The sequence below is a fragment of the Stegodyphus dumicola genome, chromosome 1 (assembly GCF_044657685.1).
Source record: "Stegodyphus dumicola isolate Sdum_Otavi_A_Nest chromosome 1, ASM4465768v1".
Lineage (NCBI taxonomy): Eukaryota > Metazoa > Arthropoda > Arachnida > Araneae > Eresidae > Stegodyphus > Stegodyphus dumicola.
This window is the reverse complement of record NC_140768.1, coordinates 55,389,398-55,412,431: the sequence shown is the minus strand read 5'-3', so window position 1 is coordinate 55,412,431 and position 23,034 is coordinate 55,389,398. Positions and strand designations below refer to the sequence as shown.

Sequence of the window (23,034 nt, the reverse complement as noted above, 5' to 3'; positions counted from 1 at the left end):
TTCATTACAATAATGATCCTGTAAGTAAACCTTTGTTGAAAATGTGGAGTACGTCCGTTCGCCATAATGCCTCAGTATACAAGCACGCCAGAACCACTCTCAGTGGTCTCTTTCCCTGACACTATGAGATGAAAGCGTGTCGCTACATTTCTTCATATCAACTAGTGCAGAATCGTTTGTCAGACTGAAACGACTCTCATCCGTAAAGAGGACGTGACTCCACTGACAAGGTTATCCAGTCTCTTTGTATTCTCTACACCACTGTAAACAGTGCCGTCTATGGGCTGCTGTTATTGGTACGCAGCATTCAAAGCGGCAGGCGAATAGGCCGCCTTTATGAAGTCAGAACTTAACATACTGTGCACCGCATGCCAGTTGAGGTCATTATCCCAGCAACTTAGCTCAACACATGCCTTAATTATATTTCTTTGCATGTTTTAATTCTTGCTCTTGCTTTTTTTTAATTCTGTAAAATTTTTGTTTCTTGCCTTTTGTTTCCTTCCTTATGTTCAGTCAAAGTCTCTCCAAATCTGTAAAACAAAACATGAGAGCTCTTGTTTGGCCATGAACAGCCTTTTTCATGTTTCAATAAACTCCCGACGCAGCCTCTTGGGGCTCCAAGGAGTTGTTGCCGCTAGATAGGGAAGGGCGTGGGACATACGCCGTTTTTACCTATGTTAGACACCAGGCGTCCTGTCCTCCGTAACCTGTAACCTGTCGTCTGGTTGCCTTGTGCAACTTCTGTGAAGTGTTGCCGGTTGTCTGGTTTCGATTTCTTTTTGAATGCAAGGCGATCAGTCACCGTTCCTTGGCCGAGCACCACCGAACTTACAGGTATAATTGTCGTTTGGAAGGCTTTCCAAGCTCGTGAAACAATACTTTTATCAGTTCCCAACTCTTGGGTTACAGACGTCAAACTACGGCCTTCCTCAGTCTTGCCAATCATTTTACTATATATATATAAACATCCTGACATTTTTTGTAGCTATGCTACACTTAAAATCTCACTTTCACTTCCAGAAGAATCATTGGAAATGCGCCGTCCTTTCCTGTTTTCAAGTTGCTTTGCACTGCGTGCGCTCCTCGCGTTTAGTGTACCCTGACGCACCCTCTGATGTCATGTTGCTGATATATACATATGCTTCACCTTTCTACTGAGTTGGCTTTTCATTGTATTGATCGCAAAAAAAGCCCTTTTTAAAAAAATGAATTTGTTGCTTAAATTTTTGCACACTAGTGTATAATACATATGGTCCGATGCCACATATGTAATACCTTAAAAAGATAATGAATTTAGATTCGAAAACTGTAAAACCAAGACAGAATGCAATTATTACTACATAACAAAGGTATACTTTGATCGTTATCATTCTGTAACACAAAATCCTATCTTTGTTTTATTTCTACGTTCAAAGCGAATAATTTCTCAGTATTTCAGTATGTTTAATTATAATTTTTCCTTCAGATTTAAGTTTAAATTTGATGCACTTAAAATTAATTTATTTTTCCAGTATATTTCAAGACCGAAGGTCTCCATCTCTTCTAAATAATTCTATGAATATACTTCTAAATAATTCCATGAATAATTTCTGTATCCTCTCAAAATTCTCCCAGCAGTCACTTGCTGAATTGATTGTTGCTTCGAATCAGTAATAGTCAATTGGTGTCATTTTGAAGAATTCAGGAGTAAATACTTGAACAGTGTGGAATACTTTTTCATCACATGGGCTTTCTGCTTTCCCTTAAACATTCTCTTCGTAGGTTCTACTGGATTTTTTTTTTCAAACAGCTATAGCTAATTTTTGTTTAATCCACTAGTTGCCACCTACTGAAAAACATAATATTTATTTCAACAGTTTAAAGCATAGACTAGAAGAGAAACACGCTAATGTGACAATCAAAATCGTAAAAAACAACCTTATATTTAGCGTAGGTATAATGAAACACTCAATCGATTTCGAGGGCAGCTAAAGGTCCCTCCTCATCAGGAGAAAGAAATACATAGAAAGAAGAAAATAGGAGAAGGAGTCACAGAAACACGTGGTGCTTATCAGAACTGCACGTGGTTATAACTAGATTTTTAATCAGAGTTGCACTGGCCGCCTACTTTTACTGAAGTAGGCGGCCAGTGCAACTCTGATTAAAAATTTGAGCGTAAGGTGCATTTGCCCTTCCCTATTTTAACTTCGCTAATATTTCTTTATGCTCGATCAGACAGCCTGGCTCAGTAAAAGTAGGCGGCCAGTGCAACTCTGATAAAAATCTAGTTATAACCACGTGCAGTTCTGATAAGCACCACGTGTTTCTGTGACTCCTTCTCCTATTTTCTTCTGAGCCCACCAGCGGCCGAGCGGTAAAGACGCTGAACACTCGTAGTTCGGTCTGAGGTTCGAATCCCGCGAACGGGCTGGCTGCATGGGCGTTTTCGTGGTTTTCCCCATGTGTAACGTGTATACGAGCCAGTTTCCCTTAGAAAGTCCTCCACGAAAGGCATCCCTCCTTTTAGGCAGATAGCCCTCGTGTGCTTTGCCATAATTAAATACACACCTATTTTCTTCTTTCTATGTATTTCTTTTTCCTGATGAGGAGGGACCTTTAGCTGCCCTCGAAATCGATTGAGTGTTTCATTATACCTACGCTAAATATAAGGTTGTTTTTTACGATTTTGATAGTTTAAAGCATGTTTCAGCTACAACTTTGATTTATGTGATTTCCCAGGAAACGCATAATTAGTCAAGCTACTATTCGTTTTCTTTAGCACTAAAATTTTTTATGGAATTTTTACAGACGGTATTTAAGAATTTTTATTAAACGGTATGTATATTTTCCTAAGAAGGTAATATTATTACAACATAAGCTTTTTTTCATCCAACAGATGTCGAATTTTGGGGGGACTAAAACTTTGTAAGTAATGTTATTTCATTGTAGTAGCTTTTTTAAGTACCGTGTTAATGCATAAAATTTCTTCTATTTTATTACTTTCTTCCGCTGTCAACTTCATAAAGTACTTCTACATAGCAATTTGCGTATGACATCTTAATTCTTCTTCTTATTTTTTTTTTTTTTTTTTTTTTTTTTTTTTTCATATGATGCATTTTCTGCTTGCTGCGGCACAGAAAAATGACATCATGATTAGAATTAAGCCAGGAGGTAATGATACAATTTTTGGAAATTATTAGCTCACAAGCTGATCTAATTAGGCAACAAAGGCAAACGGCACTACACTACAGTTTATAATTTAACTTAAACAACTTGTTGAAGAGAGAACTTTTGCAGCAGATGATCTAACTGATCAAGCGACAAATACCGATTCCATTTCAATACATTATGAAGATAAATTTTCCCAAACAAATTCAATAGCTGTCTCAAACAATTACATTCAAACTAATTATGCATATTTGGACTCACTTTCCTATAATAAAAATAAAGAGATTCAAACGGATATAAATGGCAAAAAAGATAAAATTTCACAAATACTTATTCCAGTAAGGGCAGTTTCTTTGACAGAAGACACTAGAAACGTTGCGTTTAAGAATAATTTTTCTATGATTGGTAATTCTTCTAAACGTCATTTAGATAATGTTATCATTGTCTCATCGCAACCAGTCAATACTTTGGCTGAATTTCAATCTAAGTTAACTAAAATTTGATGTATCAAATACAGAAATCCACATTACGAATATGCGTTTAACTTGTTCGAAGGATCTTCTGATAGGTTGTTGTGATACACAGAAGCATCAAGAACAGCTTAAACATTTGATATCATCTTCTTCAGATGCCAATATTTCGGCACGTATATGGATGGAATTATTTTATTTGGAGTATCTATTAATGTAACTGAGGCTGCTATCGAAGATGTTTTTAAGGCACTCTTGCCGGGAGATACTAATTTAAATTTTGTCACAAGCCTTAAATGCACAGACAATAGTAAGAATTTCATTCTACAAATAAACAAGCAGTCTTTGACATTACTGGGTGATAAGAATCGCGTTTATGTCGGAATCCATTCTTGTAGTTTTCGTAAATATATTCGAATTTTAAGATGCTGTGGTTGCCAGCCTTTCGGCCACCATATTCGAAATTGTACAAATTCTTTATTTTGCTCTCACTGCGCTCATACGCATGGTAATTTAGTTCCGAACTGTAAAGAGGGTCCATCTTGTATTAACTGCTTAAGATCAAATTTTAAAACGCACACACAGTACAACATTTGTCACACTTCTAATTCTGATGCCTGCCCTGTTTTTGAAAAAGAGTTACGTTCTCAGTTGAAGGCTATGTCTTAAAATAGCAAACTGAATATTATTGCTATATTATTTGTTTGTTTATCTTTTCTTAACTTTTTGAGAATAATTGTATTTCAAACCGGAATATGTTAATTAGGAGAGCATTTATTCTATAATTAAGATAAATTATTGCCTAGATAAGAATTGATTTAGGTAGATAAGAATCACTATAAATAGATAATGTTCCTTGAATTAAATTTTACTGCTCTGTTTTTCGTATTAACTATGAATAATGAAATTTGATAATTTGTTAATAGTTTGTTATTGTTTTTGTTTTTAGACTTGAGAATTTATGTAAAAGTCAATTTAAATAGTGACCACATTTTTCATGTAATTATGATCTAATTGCCTTGACTGGGATTCAGTTGTGTGGCCGTTCCCAACTAGCTAAGAATAAAATAAGATTTGGAACAAAATATGAATTCAAGACTTCACGATTTTAAGAGGTTTCTAATAACTTTCAAACTTGTATTTTTTTTTTTTTTTTTCTATAAGTATGGTTGAAGGCAGCAGTTGTAACTGCTTAGCTCTCGTATGTAAATTTTGATTATGTAATATATCATTTGTACGTATGTCGCACAAAGTGCAAAGATGTTATTGATACATATTCTTTAATTTTTGTAACAATTTACTTTGGCTGATACAAAATAAGCGTCGCTGATCTGGCAGTCCACCTAGTTATGGTGGCTGCTGGTTGTACAAGTAGATTTTATCTCCTCTGATCAGGTATTAATTCCGATCGGTTTCGCCTCAGGACGGAAGCCTGGTCGGCGGCGAACGAACGAACTATAACAACTAAAGTATTATAGTTTACTTTATTTTCAAAAACGTCTTAATGTCACGCAAAATTTCACCAAATTAAAATTGCGAAAACTGCACAAAAAGTACTCCTTTAAATAAATTATTAGTCTCGAAACGGGATTTTAACGGATAAGGGAATCACTATAAACGGAAAACGGGTAAGTAGAATCACTATAAATGCGTCGTTTCACTTTTCATTCGAGTCTAATGCCATTCGGCAAAATGCAAAATATCTATCTTTCAAATTGAATCCGTTTGTAGTGGATTAACAAACTAAGCTATTTGAAAGCAATAAATGTTGTTCCTAAGAATATTTGTTTCTTATTTTTGAATGTGATTGATCTGAATTTAAAAAATGCATTTAATTCACGATCTATCTAGTTTAAAATATTTGATATTTTCATACAATGTAGTTACATATTTTTGTATTCGTTATTTCATATTTTGTAAAACATTAATGAAATTTTGATTAAAATCTCACCGAGCGAGCAGTGGCAACACTGCCCGGAATAAAGCATTTTTTATCTCCAGCCCTCGAGACTGCGTATTGGGAATTCTAAGGATATGCTGCTTTTAAATATTTTGTGATTTTGCTGTTGAATTAAATTTTATGTGCGGTAAGTACGAAGAACATGATATTTAATAAATAAAGTTTGCACACGAAAAGTTAATACTAAAAAAAAAAGGTTTGCAAGCTATCTTAATAGGAAAACCGAACATTCATAATAATAACTGAAAAGGCTGGAAAAAAATAGAAAAAATATTTTCCAACACTTAACACTGCATCAGGAATTGTAAACAAATGGTGTTTTTAAAAACTCTGTCATTTTTCTGTTGAATTGCATGTCGTGAGTGCAAAGAAACGGATGCTTAAAAATAAAGCTAATTTTTTTTTTTTTTTTTTTTTTTTTTTTTTTTAATGTGTTAGCAGGAGTGAGCGCAAGAGCAGACTGGTGCATTGCGAGCTCACTGACAACATAAGGAATCTTAACAAACCCTTTTGGGCGACAGTCAAAATCTGAAATCTCAGATTCTTGGGGGCCCCAAAATGTCATTCAAACCACACGCCTTTATTACCAGATGTATGTTCGTTCTAAAGTTTACAAAACAAGAACGCGTCGTAGCATTTTTTGAAAAACTCATTTAAACCTTATGCTCAAACAATTGTACACTTTTCGGTTAGAAAATAATTACAAATAGCAATGATAAACATAACATAAGTGCAACAAACGTTTACATAAGTGCAACAAACGTTGGTCATGGGTTACTTAATTCAGAATAATATTCATGCTTAATATATTAAATAAAATTGCATCTGTAAAATGACAGAATCTTTGTTAATATTTTAAACAGTTTCGAATACGTTAAGTAATGTAATATAATAATTTTATATAATAAATTATGCAAGCAAGGAATGGAGGTTCAATAATTATAAGACTATTTCTTATCTGTTTTGTTCCATTGACTAGAGTCTAGTACTATCCTGAAAATACAAGGAATATTTTTAGTTTTCTATTCAAAATTAATCCACTAAAAGACTAAATATTTTTCCCAGCATAAAAACAAAAGCTTCATTAGACAAAAATCATTAAGGTCAATTAATAGTTTCATGTTTCCTAATATAGACAAACAAACATCGCGAAGTTTCAGTAGAAAAAAATCTGTACGTGTTTAAATGTTTAAAAAAAATGTTTAAAACAATCTACCGTGTTTTCTGAAAACTTAAGAGCAAGTTTCTGTCATTAAACTTGGTACTTCAGCAACAGTATTCCCATAAAAACGAAACGGGCTTTGCCCATTTAATGCTTGAACAAGAATAAGAACATCTAATGATGTTACGCTGTTTGCTAGACTGTTCGTTCTTTTTAAGTTTGCATGTCTAAAAATAACTTTAAAGATATTTCCCTTGCATAATGTTATAAGACATTTCATTTAACCCAAAAATGTCTCACTACCAACAAAATGTAGCTCAAATATAAATCGCTTAACAATTTAAGATTAACCTATATAAATGTAACAGATTTTGTGAAGCAAAATATCGTATAACAGAGTCAAGTCATCAAAGGTATTTTCTGCTTTGGTGAGGCGCAGTTTCTTTCATAATTTCATGCATCCTTATCATCTGAAACAATTAAATAGTAATTTAAATCTGTTATTGCAGAAGTAATAAAATGTTTCATAAATGATACGTTGATGTTGTTGTACATTAAACAGTGTACGGAACATAAAGCAATCAGTATGTATAAAATAAAAGAATAAGCTAACGTATAATATTATGTATTTTTTATAAAAGGAATACATAATATGTTTACGTGGTAGATCCATAGTAGCCACAAAAAATTAAATCACTAGTAACAAAAAGCACGCTAAGCTGTTATAGATAACTATCCAAACATTTGCAAGTATTATCCAAAAATAAGAACACGATTGTTTTCGATCCGTCGATAACGATGGCAAAGATAACTGAAAAATGATGAGGAAAACTAGTTGTAGACTAGATGGTAATGATGAAAGCAAGTTAAAGGCTATTTAACATCAGAATAACAATTAGAAAATTTTCGTTCAACTTCGATAAATTTGCTCATTTCTGTTATTTAAATCTAGGTCGAAATTTAGTTAAAATTTGGAAGCTGCGTGACTGCAGTTTATGTTTTGAAATTTTGCATGAGTTTTGACTCTAAAGCATTCCACAATGAGATTTTTCGTAGCTCCAATAAAATGCTAAAAGAAAGAGAGAAAAAAGAATTCCCTTTGCACTTGAAAATCACTTACAAAGAAATATTCATTATACAAAAATGCATAATCGTGTGGCCTTTATTTTTAATATTATAAAATTATAACACTATACGTATACTAAATTCAAAAATACTCTAGTTGGCATTCCCCACAGAAATAAAAATAAATTCTTACTTATTTCCATTAAATATATAGTATGAAGTCTTTTAATAAAGAAAATTAATCGTTGGATAAATTAAGATTTAAATTGGATGTTGAAGATGAATCCAGTGCCTGTGTGCTACACTTCAAATTGGAAGGTATGATTATTAAGGAAGCGCACGTATTCTAAAGATAGAGTAGAAGGATGCTCCAGAAAATTTTGTAATTAAGTTATTTCTTAAAATTTTGTTATTTATAACTGGAATAACATTTTTCTTTAACCTTCTGATGTAATCTTAAGTAAAATTATGTTAACATTCAGATTAGTTATTCAAGCTATTGTTTCGAATGCAATAAGGCTTATTTCTCATGTGTCTGAAAACTTTGCATTACGTAATTCGAATTTTACGGTTCAATTGCTAATTGCTCGATTTAGAACTGAGTCATCGAAAGAGATCCTGACACTTCTATGCTGGAATTTTTTCACTCTGAGATATGCATTTGATGATTGCTGATTTTTTGTTCTGCTTCTATTGCAAAAACTTTATTAAGTTATTTTATCAGCTAAAACTTTTGGGCATGTTTTGTTCATATGAAGAAAAAATCTTTCGTAAAAGGAACTCATCCCATCCTTCACGATGAAGTGATAAAGACGTTTTAAAGGAAACTGTATAGATAAATATATAATTACTAAACAATTCTTTTGAGAAAAAAACACAAACATGCCTAGTATTTTCGCGCATTAAGCTGCCGAAAAATTATCATTAAAGACATAAAGTAAGAAATTTAGAGCTAATATTTCACAAAGACCAGAAATTGAAAATCATAATTAAAAAGACAATAAAATGATCCATCGGTAAATTCTGAATACCGAAAAGAGTAGGTAGAATATGGGGGTTCTATGCCATGAGGCGCTGGGGAGCCGAAGCCTCCTGAGGCGCTCACAGGAGCAAGGGAATTTACGGAGGAACACGTGCGGGTTGCTTCGTCACCAACTACGGACGCGTCGCGTCCGTGACGTCATCACGCATTGTCACCTCGCATTATCTTGCTATTGCCACGTCAGCCACATGTTTCATCCTGTTTGTGTTGTAATCTGGTTTCATGTCCGCTCTTATCTATTGACGCAAATCCGCCACATGATTGTAACATGCTAGACGTTTCTAGTGCATTCTATTTAGTTCAGTAACGACAGCTAGAGGACAGTAGTCTCAAACACGGCGCTTTCTGATTGGTTCTCCTGTATCCTGGCCAAGTTATTAACCATTATTTTTAATTGATTATACTATTTGACTTAGTATTTAATGAAAAACGTTCATGTATTGGCACGAGTTTTAAAAATAATCCCACGGCTGGGACTTGAACCCTACATCTATGGCATGGAAAACGTGGACGATAATACAAAGCCATGCTTTTGTCTTATGAATCCTGATATTTGACCGTGTCTATCCTAACTTTAAATTTATTTTGTTTTTATTTTTAGGTTAAGATATTTTAACTTTCTCTTTTCTCATTTATTTAAAACATAATTAACGTAATTTCCTTTTCTTCTCGTCGTTAAATTAAATGTACTAATTTTCAGACCATATTTTTTATATACAAACATAAGATTTTCTTTTCTTTCCACATTTTTAAGTTTTACATTCTTTCCCCTACTTTTAACTTCCAAAAGTAATAGATTTTATAAAAGTAATACTTTAATTTTAAATTTTTTCTCTTCTTATTTTACAAAAGTCTTTTTGTTTTGTTCAGCTTACCCCCTAGGGTGCAACTGGTTGGGTCCTATATCCTGACAGAGTACTCTGGAGGCAAAGCATTACGAGCTTGGCGGTTCTAGAACCCCGAAGGAAGACCGTCTGTACGGTTGGACCGAGGGGGGAAAGGTTATAGGCTACTGGGCAGGTGACATCAGTAGCAGCTTAGTACCGAGTTCCTAGTAAATCCACGGTATTGGTAGCGGATAAGCAGCGGCCAGTCCCAGTACCTCCTACATAGAAGGCCACGGCACGGCTGACACTACGTCACTAAAGTCGTCCTTACCTACAGACAGAATGGTTGCCATATGAAGCCACTTTTGGCTGTTATTCCCTTAAGACGAGAGAAAATGAAACGTAGTCCCCCCTTTGCAGAAGGCTTATATCATTTGGTTTTAAATAAATAAATATGTATATCCGATTTGCCCTTCATCGACTGCATTTCCTAATTTCAAATACGTATCTTAACTTTTCTTAAATAATTTTACACTTAAAATAATAGAACAGAAATTGATTTAACATACTTCAGATGGTGGTAATAAAATACATGTTTAATATCTGGTTTGTTTTTTGAATATATATTTTACTAAATATCCTCTTCCTTAATAAAAAGGCAACGATAATGCATAATAACAAGTTAACAGTTGATTAAAACTGAAAATCCCTAATCCTAAATTTATTAATCATGTTTTATTTTTGCGATATCAGTTTTTAACAACATTTGCTATTTACACATATTTGTTTAGGAATTTTCCGGTTTTGATCTTGTTCACTTCACTGTAGGATTGAATTTTGTAACATATAATAAACCTGGAGTATGATTTGAATACTATTTTTGAGCAATATGAAAAATAGTATTTCTGAGTATATATTGGTATTTATTCAGTGTTAATTTTCAATATAGGCGAAAAAAATTCCATATATTTAAGCTTTTTCAATTAGATTCCTATTTTTGAAGAATATATAATTGCATCTTTCACAATAACAAAAAAGGAAAATTGCAAAAATTCAACAAACTTTACACTTGTTTGGAATTCAAAATTCTCAAGTTTCCTTCTTATCATTTAATGTCTGTAACATCCCTTTTGTTTAATATGTACATATATAATTTTCTTGTAACTAGTAAATTTTTGTTTCTAAAAATCATTTAATTGTAACTTATCTAAGAATTTTTTAGCAAATGATAAATATGAAGTTGCATAATTGATATGCACTTACTGGAATTTTTTATCAGGATAATCAGCAGAAACTTTTAAAACATCTAAATAGATCAAATGTCCTGAATTTTTAGAATTGTAAGGAATAAGGAGTTTAGTGTTAAGGTAAGATTTAAAATTTTCAGAATAATTTCAGATCTTTATTAAGAAAGTAGCACAATAGGGTGCAAAACGCATTAAAAAAGGACTTATTTTTTACCTGAATTTTTTCTACCAGTACAATTATAACTAGAAATAATAGGATATGACACCATGTATTATAGTGAGAAAAAGGGGTGTAAATGTTTATTTAGGCAACTTCATCCTACTTACTTTCTATTACAGTAAATCCCTTTGAGAAAAAATAACTTAGTACAAATGCCTTACAGCTGGGAAGAAATGAAAGTGCTTTTTTTATTCTAGTTTATTTTTATAGAGTTATCAGATGCATTTTTCCCTGTATACGTACAACTATATTTCTAGAAATTTTATTTCTTTGACAGAATTAAACATAGAATAAAATGAAAATAATATATTAGTAAATATCTATAAAAATTAGTCATCTGGAATTGTATTTGACTACAAATTGTACATACTTCCTTCTTACAGTTTAAAATTAATGCAACAAACACGTCTGTTTCAATTAAAATAATATTAGAACATTTCAAGATATTGATTTTAAAATATAAACGAAAGTAATATTAATTGACAAAGTATTTTATCTTCAAAAGTGAATATTTCTTTAGTTTGCGATAAAAAAAGCTTAGTATATTATATAACAGACCTTGGAGCTTTAGCACTTTTCTATGATAATTGCAAATATTTCTCTTTTTTGTGTGTGTGTATGCGAGCATGCATTTTGGAATAGGTGGCAAAGATTTCACAACAAATAGAAAAAGCACTTTTTATTCAATATATTATACACATTCTGCAAAAAATATTCATTTTAAAAAATGAATTACAAGTCTGAAAATATTAAGAAAAAATAGGTTAGTTTCACTCTCTTATTTTGTACCTTAAACACATAACATATTTAATTTCTGCTACATACATAAACTATTTTTTTAATGTTTTCAATTTCAGTTGCTTAGTTAAATTATTGCTTAAAAGATTATCATTTAACTTTTTGCAGTAATTATTTAGAAAAATATTTGTTGATGATTCTATGATAGTTTTCAAAATAATCTGAGGGTTATGAAGTTTTGCGCAGTCATTCAGTTCCAAAAAAAAAATTTCATGAAGTAATTTTACACACTGTATCTCGTGGATTAGCCGAAAATAAAAATTTTTGCTCATATTCGTCTGAAATTAGTTTCTTCACAACAATAAAATTATATATAACAGCATGTAAAATATCAGGATGAGGATACATTAGTCCTCTATCAAAAACCTTAATTCATGAGTGAATATTTTCATCATTTTCCAAAGCTAACTCCTTATCAATAGTAATACTGGATTTACATACATCACATTTTAACTTTTTTAGAATACTGTAACAGCAATATCCAGCTATATATGTTATCCAATTTTATGTCGTGTATGTCACTATCAACTGTTATATCATCCATGAACGTTTGAACATCAGTGTCATTAAAAGCTTGTTCATCGGCGTCTTTAAAATCTGATATATGAAGTGGAATTTTTTCAAATTTTGAAGAATTTATTAAGGTTGGTAAAGTACTCTGAAGTCTTAATTTACCCTCTGTTTCATAAACCTGTGATTGAAATATTATGGTGAGCTCCAGCCAGTTGCCTATACTTACCAAATCTAGCCTCTAACATATCCGTTTGTATTTTGCCAAGTAAAAGGTATTCAAAACCCAGTTCATTTATACAATAACTTGACATCTCAATTAAAGCATATGTTGTGTGAGATAATGCAAAGTGAGTTTCTTTGGTTAGGAAACTAGATGCTAAATTCAAATTTTTCCAACTATCTAACCAATTCAAAAATTTGTTCATAAAAATATTTTTTTCATCATTGTCTGCCACAGTGAAAGGTGTTTCAAATATATTATTTTTATGAACCCCTTTAAAAATAGATTTTACATTTACAATTGACCACCAGGTGTTTATTATTTTAATAAATTTTCCAATTTCTCTAAAGTTTATTATTTCTTTCTGCTGCCCAAAAGAAAACAATGCTTCAACAACATTATCATTAAAAATCTGCAATGCAAGCTTTACACTTTGTTTTTCTTAGTTAGTTGGACAGAGAGCTTTTATTGTCAGACCATAAGCATACTTTAATAATTTACCAGTTTCAAATTCACGTAATTTTTAATACAAGAAAAAGATGCAGTTTCAATATGTGGAGCATCATCAAAACTTGGAAAAAACATACTCTGATTATTATTTTTTCGATTTACCCAGTTATTTCTAATACATTTTAAAATATGCACTGTATCAATAATAAAAAAACAATGATCTAGATTTGTCAACAGGATTTGGATAAACGATACTAATTTTAGGTGGTTCTGAAAACAGACACATAGCCTTTTTATTAATTGAATTATTGTCGGTAACAACAGCAATAATTTTAAACCAATATTTTCTAATCCCACTACAATATTTTTAATATAAGTATGCAAGTTATCTGCACTGAGTGTTTTCACTGGCAAAATATGTACAACATTCTTATAAACAGATAACAGGCTACGAATCATAAAAACATATGCACTAGATGCAGCATTTTTAAAATTATATGCCATTCCACACAAATTACCACCTTTATAATCAAATGCTTGATTTAGGTGGATTTCATCAATCATTAAAATAAAAGGCAGGTCTTTTTCTGATAATTCTTGAAATTTAAATTTTATGTAACTTAGGAATTTTTGGTTGAATTGTTCATTTATTGGATGTTTATTAAAATCTGAAAAAAATTCTGTATGGTCCATGGATGTGGCATAATAATATTTTCCGAATTTCGAATAAAATTATATGCGTGTGGTGAAATCGTGTGAAGTAAAGTATAAAATATTAAAAAATCTGCGGAATACCTATATTGTTGTTTTTCAGAGTTAAAGTTTGATATTTGCTCAAGGAGAAAATTTATTTCATTGTTCTTACGTGGAATTCTCTCTTTTAAGGTCGTCATCAATTCACTTACAATTTGTAAGTAATGTTGAATATTGTCTTCAGATGAAGCATTAGAGACAAATAAGTCTACGCTCTCTAAAATACTTAAAAGATCTTTAAGGTTATTAATTTTGGTGGGATTAGGTCTTGCTTCAATGATTTAATTGGTACATTTCTAATGGCTACAGATATATTCAAATTACAATCAATAATTAGCGATTTTAGAATTCTTGGATTATTGTGATTAGAAATATTAAGAATCATGGTATGAATGTGCCTGTGTATAACTATCCAGTTATTTGGTAACATCACAGTATCAAGACAAATTTTTAGTTCATCTAAGTTATAAAACATGTGTTTTCTTTCATACTCTTCCTTTTCAGCTAAGCTACAGGCTACTGCTTTTTCAAGTGCATCTCTTTCTCTTTTAAGCTTTGGTGATTCCCTTGATGAAACACTGGAGCTAAGATGACTCGGACCATCAGGAAACAGACTTGGAATTGCTCCATTTTTTAAACGAGGATATGAAAGTGGTACAATTACCTTCTTTCCAGTTTTTTCATCAAAGAATTCAGTTTGTCTCAGAACATCATGTTGTATGAAGTGAAGTTCATGCACCTTTCAATACAAAAAAGAATAAATAAATAAACACGCTTTAAAGTTAAAAAGATTATAAAATGGTAAGCATTTTGCCATCCTTTTAAACACATGCATAGACCTTAATAAGTCTAATCTAATCTAAGCGTATAATGCGTATGCTAAAGATTACCAACTAAGAAAAAAATTAAAAAAAAAAAAAAAAGAAAAGGGAAAAGAAAAAAAAAAAAAAAAGAAATCTGGAAGAATACAGATTTTAATGGTCACCCAAAAGGGTTTTATTTTATTTAATCATGGCAAAGCACTCAAGGGCTATCTGCCTAAGAGAAAGGATGCCTTCGTGGAGGACATTTTAAAGGAATTTGGCTTGTTTACATTTGGAAAAAACTCCGAACTGAATGACCAGTGTTCAGCAACTTTGCCGCTCAGCTGCTGGGGGACCCAAGCAAGAGTTTATCAGGGTTTTTTACATTCTTGTTGACCTCGCAGTCTACCAGTCTGCTCTTGCACTCACTTCTATTAGAATTTTTTTCTTTTTTTTTTAGCATCATTATTAAGCATATTTTTTTTTTTTTTTTTTTTTTTTTTCCATTTGCATTTGCACCACATACAGTTCAACAACACAACCACAAATTTTTTAAAAGCTTAACAGCAAGATATGTTTAGAATTCCCGATGTAGTGTTAAATGTTAGCATACATTTTTCTATTTTTTCACTCTTTTCTTATTCATCATATCAATGTTAAATTTTCTTTTCCTGTTTTTATTACAAACTTTATCAAATATCACGTTCTTTGCATTTAGGCCATATAAAATTCAATTCAATAGCAAAATCAGAAAATATTCGATACTAAAAGATAAAAATCTTACATTCCCAAATGGCAATAATCTCGTGTGTTGGAGATGAAAATATTTTATTTCAAACAGTGTTGCTACATGTAGATTCTTCGTTATTTAATTTCTTTAAAAATAATACAAAGCGATAATATTTGGTGGCAATAATTTGAACAGCCATTTAATCCACTTTAAACGGCAAAATCTCAAAACAAAATTAAAAACCCTTTTGAGCTAAAAAGAGCCATGGATGCTTTAGCAAAGTTTTGAAAGTGTAAACAATTAGCACATGTTTGTTGTTTGTCACATGCCAAATGCACAGATCAAAACATATAATTGCTACATCCTAAATATTTTTCTCTTCAGTTATTTGAAGACAACACTTGGTTATTGAAGTACAATCAAAAAGTTGATAATACAGTTATGTAAAGAATATGATTAATCATCAATTTGATGGATAAAGCAATCCGCATTCACTCCTGGCATTCGGATATAAATTTACTGGCTCTTTTGCTGAACATTTTGAGAACTGACATGTTCACAACCAGAAGTACAAATTTATACTTGTATACATATGTATGTTTATACTTAAGCAATTTTTTTTTAAATCATTAAAAAAAATTGCTTCTTTTTTTATTATTATTAAGAGAAGTATAAGTGCTAAAGTAACGAAATAAAAAAGAGAAAAACAAGAATTTGTATATTTAAGAGTTCACTTGCAGAAATAAAATGTTTTAGGCTATTATGTGATTTTTGAGTGAAAATTTAACAATCATGTGTCATGTGTTTGACAATATATTGGTGTGGATTGCTCATTTTTAGATTGCTTATATTCCACATGATTCTCTTTACTTTTTCAAAATTTTTTTAATCTACATAATTAATTAATACAATAAAACATTTTTACATTCGGCTGCAACAACTACAAATAAATCAAACACCAGTAAGTGCTTTTAGATAAAAACTTAATGCCAGGAACAAGTTAGGCGTTATTGGTATAAGAAACTCATATATATTTGTGTATGGAACACTTTAATAAGCTAATCAGGATTTATGCTACCATGCACAGTGAAAACTGGTAAGCTTACAATATGTGGCAATTTTACTTAGCAGGCTATTTTAACACCCAGTAAAATACTCCAGAAATTAAAATAACTACGGTGAAACACTATTCAATTTATATGTTTGTTGTCTTTTACTTATAATTCTTAATTTTTAACCTTTTTTTTTAATTAGTAAAATTTAGAACATTGCATCGTTAGCAATAATTTCCTGTTTACATGATCTATGAGCAAAATGCATTCTCAAATGCTCCTAGAATATAATAGGGTATTGCATACATTCAACTGTAAAAAGAAAAAATATATAAAAAGTATAATGGGACTTAATCTAAATCAGAGCAATTAATAATATACCAAACAGTTAGATATTTAAATCTAAAACAATTTTAAATTAACGTCTTTAATATTGATACATTTTGTATGCTTATCTAATAAATCAAAATTATATGAACATTATAAGATAGGTGGATTTTATATTGAATACTTGTTGAGAAAAGGATTCATTTTATAATCAGTTTAAAATTCAACATAAGCTCTGTATTACATAAATGAAAATTCCTGCAAGATTAATGAATCGCAGACCAATGTACATGTTAAAAAATCTCGATGGTCCTGGGGAAATATAAATTAATTAAAGAGTTCATTAATAATTCTCATTCATAATGTGTATAAAAGGAATTTCAGCCTATTAAATAAATAGACAACCATGCTTGTATGGAAAGCAATGAAACGATAATATAAAAGTTCGTTTTATTTGCTTTGGTTGAATGCGATAGAATTTTAGTATATTATTTCCCTTGCAGTCGGAATTTTTTGTTTAACATTTTCAAGTCAAATTTATACTTGTATACATATGTATACAATATAGCAATAGCATTCTTTCAGTAATTTTCTAATTTAAAAATGGAATGCATGTTTACCTTTGAATGTTTGGTAGGCTGGAATCCATCTTTTCGTTTGCAGTTCCAAATCCATTTCTTTTTGAGCTCTTCTTCCGCAGGAAAACTAAATACGGCCACCTTCGGGCCATTCTTGTAGTTTCCTTTGCATGTTGCAACACAGTATTTGTGCGGCATAGTAAAAAAAAAAAATAATAATAATTCGCAAATGTAAAATATTCAACTACAGCGTACTACACTTTCAAACAACAGTCGGTTCACTACCAGAGCACGAGGCAGGTGTTGACAAAGTGGAGAGACGACTTTCGTGACGTCAGAGTGTTCAAGCAACCCTAGAGCCTTGGCTTTGTATGTAGGAGGTACTGCCAGTCCGCGGCGACTCTGGTATTCCATATCAAACCTTCTGCCAGGTGGACTGTACGTGTAGTACTGGCAGGAGCGCTGTAACGACCAGTATAAGTTCCAGGCTTTATAGGACCACACCTCATGGTAATCTCGGATCGCGGAGAATGGAGACCCGCGTTCAGTCGTGAGGAAAAGAGAGTAATTTTTTAAAAGCCGTCGCTCGTAAGTGTGGGACGTGGTGGCGGTGGAGCATAGTGACTAACAGCTCTCAAGTGGGCATTTTGTCTGATGACCAACTTCCGCCTAATACTGAGGCATCAAGGGGTTCAGACCCGGTAATACGGACTTAGTTGGACTGTGGAGCCGGCTATATTAATTAATCGTTCCCTTCAGCTGAATCTTTCCTTTCCGCGTTTTACATTTTTCACTTTATTTGTTTTACAAAAGTTGTATTTATTTTCATATGATTTTTTTTCCTACTTTTTACGAATTCAGCCTTTTTTTCCTTCCTATATTTTACCTCATGAAGTAATTTTTAATTTTTCTTTTTTTTATAAAAGTATTTTTTTAAATTGTTTCAAGAATTTTTCTTCTCTCATTTCTTTTTTCTTTCTTTTATTTTCCTCTTAAGGTTTTTCTTAAAGTTTTCCTTGTTTTAAATACTTATTGATGTTACACCTCCATTTCTCGAAGCGTAAAGTTACATAAATATTTCTCTGTCTATGAAATCTAAGCTGGAACTTGCACGCATATAATTTCACTCTAGAGGCTTTCATGGATAATATTTTCTGTAAACTTAAACCAATAAGTACGATGCTCCTTCCCTATAGCTTACTTAGCATATTATATTTCTTATTTTTTTACGCTACTCATATTTAAGATACGCAAAACTTTCTCTTCTAATGTATTACACTATTCTACTAACACTTAACAGGTGATATTCCGAACTTTCTCTTCTAATGTATTATAACTTTTTGAAAAACTATTAAATGTCGCGGATTCTCTTTTACACATCTTACGTTTATTCAAAGGATTCACGAAACGTGTCAACAAATGTAAATTTTAAACTTTCTATTTTCCAATTAAACATTTTGCCTTTCATTTAACCTTTATCATGTTTTTAAAACATATCCCTGGTAATATTTCTGATTCTTTTTTCCCTAAAAATAAATACAGACATATACGGATTTTTTAAAGATCTGCTGACTTTGAATTAAACATTACAATTCAGAAATAATAAATTTTCATGACATAAAATCTACTTGAACTAATATATGGACATCTCTAGCCAGTTTAGTTCAAATACATACGAAAAAACACGAAATTTCTTATTATTGTCTACCACAGTCTAATACGTACCAACAGCATTTCATTTCGTATTATTTTACACTACAGACATTTACATGAATATATTCAGAACACTCCTTTTTATTGAGCAGGAGGATTCATATATATTACAAACACAGATTGACTCTGAAATACGCTAATTAAAGTAAGAGTTCTTACAGCTCTTTGAGTACGTCTGATATTTAATTTTTTCGCAGATATGAGAAACATTTTTACATAAATACCATGCAAAACATATAATATTGACATGAACTCCATATCATGGCCCAACATCGGTAACTTAAATGAACTTTTAATACATTTTACTATGAGTTAATCTAAAAAAGAAAAATTCCAATGCAAGTATTCAAACAGAAATGCTTCACAAATTTCAGATAAAATAGGAACGGAATGAACCTAATTGATAATAAAGGAAAAGCATGCAAAGGACTATGAAAAGATGCATTCTTGGAGGACATTCTAAGGCCCTTATTTAGCACATGGGCTGCATTTTTCCTTTTCAGATTAAGCAAACATTCAAGAGAATACCTATATATCTAGATATATTATTTACACTAGTTGGTAATGTAATTTATTAGAACAACTGCAGACGTATAGGAGAGGTATGCAATATCCAGGAAAAAACTTCCTCCCAAGCCAAAGAGCAATAGTGCAATATAGCATGTAAGAAGAGAAAAAAATGTCAGATTCCAACAAAATTAGTATCTAAGTATGGAAACATGAACAAGAAATTAATATTTTTTGTGAAATTGTCCCGAATGGGATATGTCATGAGTAAGAACCTTAACCAATTTCAGGAATAGGGCATGAAAAATAATGAAGTATTTTTAATCTTATTTTTGTCTATAATGCATTTACTTATACTAAAATATTCTGTTTGAAGACTGTATTCTACACTTAGAACGAATTTGATAAATCAGAGTGATATCGTTTTCTGAAGATTCAAGTGCAGAAATAGTACAACTCAAAAGCAAAAAGGTTAGAATGATAATGAAATACACCGTAACCAATAAAAAAATGTTTTTCACCCTAAAAAATTAGAAACTTTTTTCAACCTAAAAAAATCTAAATGAATTTTTTTCGACTTTTCAAAATCAAAATGTAAATTTTCCTCCATACGTTTTGAACTTAACATGGGTTTCCCATATACAAAATAAAAGTGGAGATTTTTCTCCCTAAAAAAATTAAAGTGAAACTTCTTCGACTTAAAAAAAATTTAAACGAAATTTTTCAACTCAAAGTGTAATTTTTCTAACTCCATTTTGAAATTAACATGGGTTTTCTTACAGACGAAATAACAGTGGAGATTTTTCGTCTTAAAATATTAAAGTGAAACTTTTTCCAACTCAAAAAAAGCAAATTGTTTCTTTTGATCCCTACCGGAAACTACAGTGAACATTTTTCGCCTTAAAATAACAAACACATTCAGAAATTATCATTAAGATATTCCACTCGGATATATTTTTCTGCTTTTCATGCCATTACATTTCCAATGAAATTGGATTCGCTGCCAGATAGTTAAATGTTTATTATTTTTTTTCGCATCCGAATGCATTTCGTGTCTCACATATGCTCATTAGATATGATATATACCAAAATTACAACCAAGTTAAGTGAATACTTCCTGAAATACTGTACATTTCATTCCGGAAAAGTATCTTCATTTCGAATCGTCTAATGTTTCTTTTTCTGCATTCCAAGTAAATTTTGCGCATAAAGTTTTCAGTTTCGGTGAAGGTTATTTGCGGATGACTGTGATTTTATCGTGTTTTCATAAAACTTTTGAACACTTTAAATATTACCAATTTTTACGTTACGACCATTGCAAATCATTGAATTTTCAAATATTTTCGTATTTCTCTTTTACAACGCTTGTAAAGATTTGGGGAAATTTTTTTATTAAATAGTTATATTCTTTGATTTAATAAAGTTTTACACGTTTGGAAGATTTAACTTCAATAACACTACCACGCTGAAGCAGAAAATTAAGAAAAGAAATGGAATTTTTATCTTAGTAAACTATGGGAATAGATTAATTTTATCTGACACTGATGTATTCGAAATGTAAATAGTAATAGAGACTTTTAACATAGCTCATACAGAATATTTTTTCGAAGTCACCGAGAATCACTGACTTGTACTGTCATAGATTTTTCTCATGAAGTTTATTTCTTTCTTAAAAGAAGTTTATATACCAATTTCATTAGAAACATGTCTAAGAAAATATCTGACATACATAAAAAAGCATCAGCGCCTTGATTTAAATTACTAGGAAGCTAAGAATCATTGTTTCGTAAATATGTTTCTCTTTAACTCAAAGGTTTCTTCTTTAGCATATTCTAAATGAACAATTAACCGTACACAAGTAATACACTCAAAAGCCAAAACCTGTCAATAACGAGTTGGGCCACCTTTGGCGCGCAACACAGCTTCAACCCGCCTTGGCATGGATGTCACAAGTCCTTGATAGATGACCGGAGACAAATTGTACCAGATGTAGTAGCAACGGTCACGCAAATCCGAGATATTGCGAATTGGTGGTCTTTGATCTCTGAGCTGCCGTCAAATGACATACCAAATATGCTCTATCGGATTGAGATCCGGTGAGTTAGGCGGTCAGGACATTAACTGGAAATCAGCATCATGTTCCTGGAACCACTGCAACACAATTGTAGCTTTGTGACACGGGCCGTTGTCCTGTTGGAACATTCCATTTCCAGCTGGAAAAACAGAGGCCATGTAAGGGTGCAACTGCTCCGAAATGATGTTCTCCCTGTAGCATACATGCTCTGCTCTACCACAACCACGGGTCCCAGAGACGCCCAAGAAAACGTCCCCCAGAGCATAATACCGCCACCACCGGCCTGTGTATGACCTACTGTGCATTAAGGAAGCAACTGTTTGCCTGGAAGACGGCGTATCCTGACACGCTCATCGGCGTGATGAATGACAAACCGTGATTCATCTGACCAGGCAACTCTCTCCCACTGATCCATGGACCAGTCGCGGCCCAGCGCAGGCGCAGTTGGCGATGACGCTTGGTCAGCAAAGGCACACAAGTGGGACGTTTGCTGCGTAGCTCCATATCCAACAGTGTCCTCTGAACAGTGTGTCCCGATACTTTTCTACTTGGCCCTGAATTGTATTCGGCTGTCAGCTGAGCCACTGTCTGGCTCCGGTTTTGCTTCACCATGCGAGACAGTCTCCGACGACCTTTTTCTTTGATAGCATGTGGACGTCCAACACCCTGTCGTTTCCTGCTGGTTTCACAGCCATTCATCCACTTTTCATACGTACTAACAACTGTAGATCGCGAACAACCCACGAGTCGCGCAGTTTCGGAAATACTTGTTCCGAGCTTTCGAGCCATTACAATCTTCACTCTATCAAAGTCGCTTAGATCCGCAGCCTTTCCCATCATACACAGCACTTTCCAGCAGTAGTTAAATACCACTTCCACCTGATCACGTGCCTTCCACGTCATCCAGGCGCGTTCATCGCAAAATGTAGGGCTGGTCATAATGTTTTGGCTCTTGAGTGTATATTGTATTGATGAACCAGTGTTATATTTTAACTTATTGTATTACATATCACAAGGGCGTAGCTAGAGGGGGACAAGGGGGGCATCTGTCCCCCGGCGCAGAATCCAAGGGGCGCCAAACTGATGTTACGACATTTTAGAATTAAATGTTTTCCACCCTTGGCAAGCAGTAGGGGGCGCAAAATCTTCAGTTGTCCCTGGGCGCTGAAAACCCTAGCTACGACTCTGACATATCAAGTGACTATGAGAAGAATGTCATGTTTTCTCCTAAATGCTCATTTTTCAAGTAAAATTTTGCTAACGCACACACGTGTTTATTGCACATTTTGATAAAATCTCAAAGTGAATCTGAAATGAATGTTTCATTACCAAATTTGTACTTTCCGACTTCATTCGACTGAAACGAAAACATTCGT

At 32.4% G+C, this 23,034-nt stretch overlaps 1 protein-coding gene across 3 annotated transcripts in view; it reads right to left on the bottom strand.

Moving 5' to 3' along the window:
- LOC146999091 (uncharacterized) overlaps window positions 1–17,636 on the bottom strand; it is a 37,881-nt gene extending 20,245 nt beyond the window's left edge. Inside the window, exons 1-2 of one of the 3 annotated variants that reach the window (XM_085814837.1) lie at window positions 17,407–17,636; window positions 14,539–14,613 (exon numbers count right to left, since the gene is read on the bottom strand). In XM_085814837.1, coding sequence (XP_085670963.1) covers window positions 14,539–14,613; window positions 17,407–17,562 — 231 coding nt within the window. In that variant the 5' untranslated portion in view covers window positions 17,563–17,636. Of the gene's footprint in view, window positions 1–11,810; window positions 14,614–17,406 lie in introns of those variants that run through there. The other 2 variants (XM_085814834.1, XM_085814833.1) reach the window with 2 other exon arrangements.
- Between the last annotated feature and the right edge of the window lie 5,398 nt (window positions 17,637–23,034).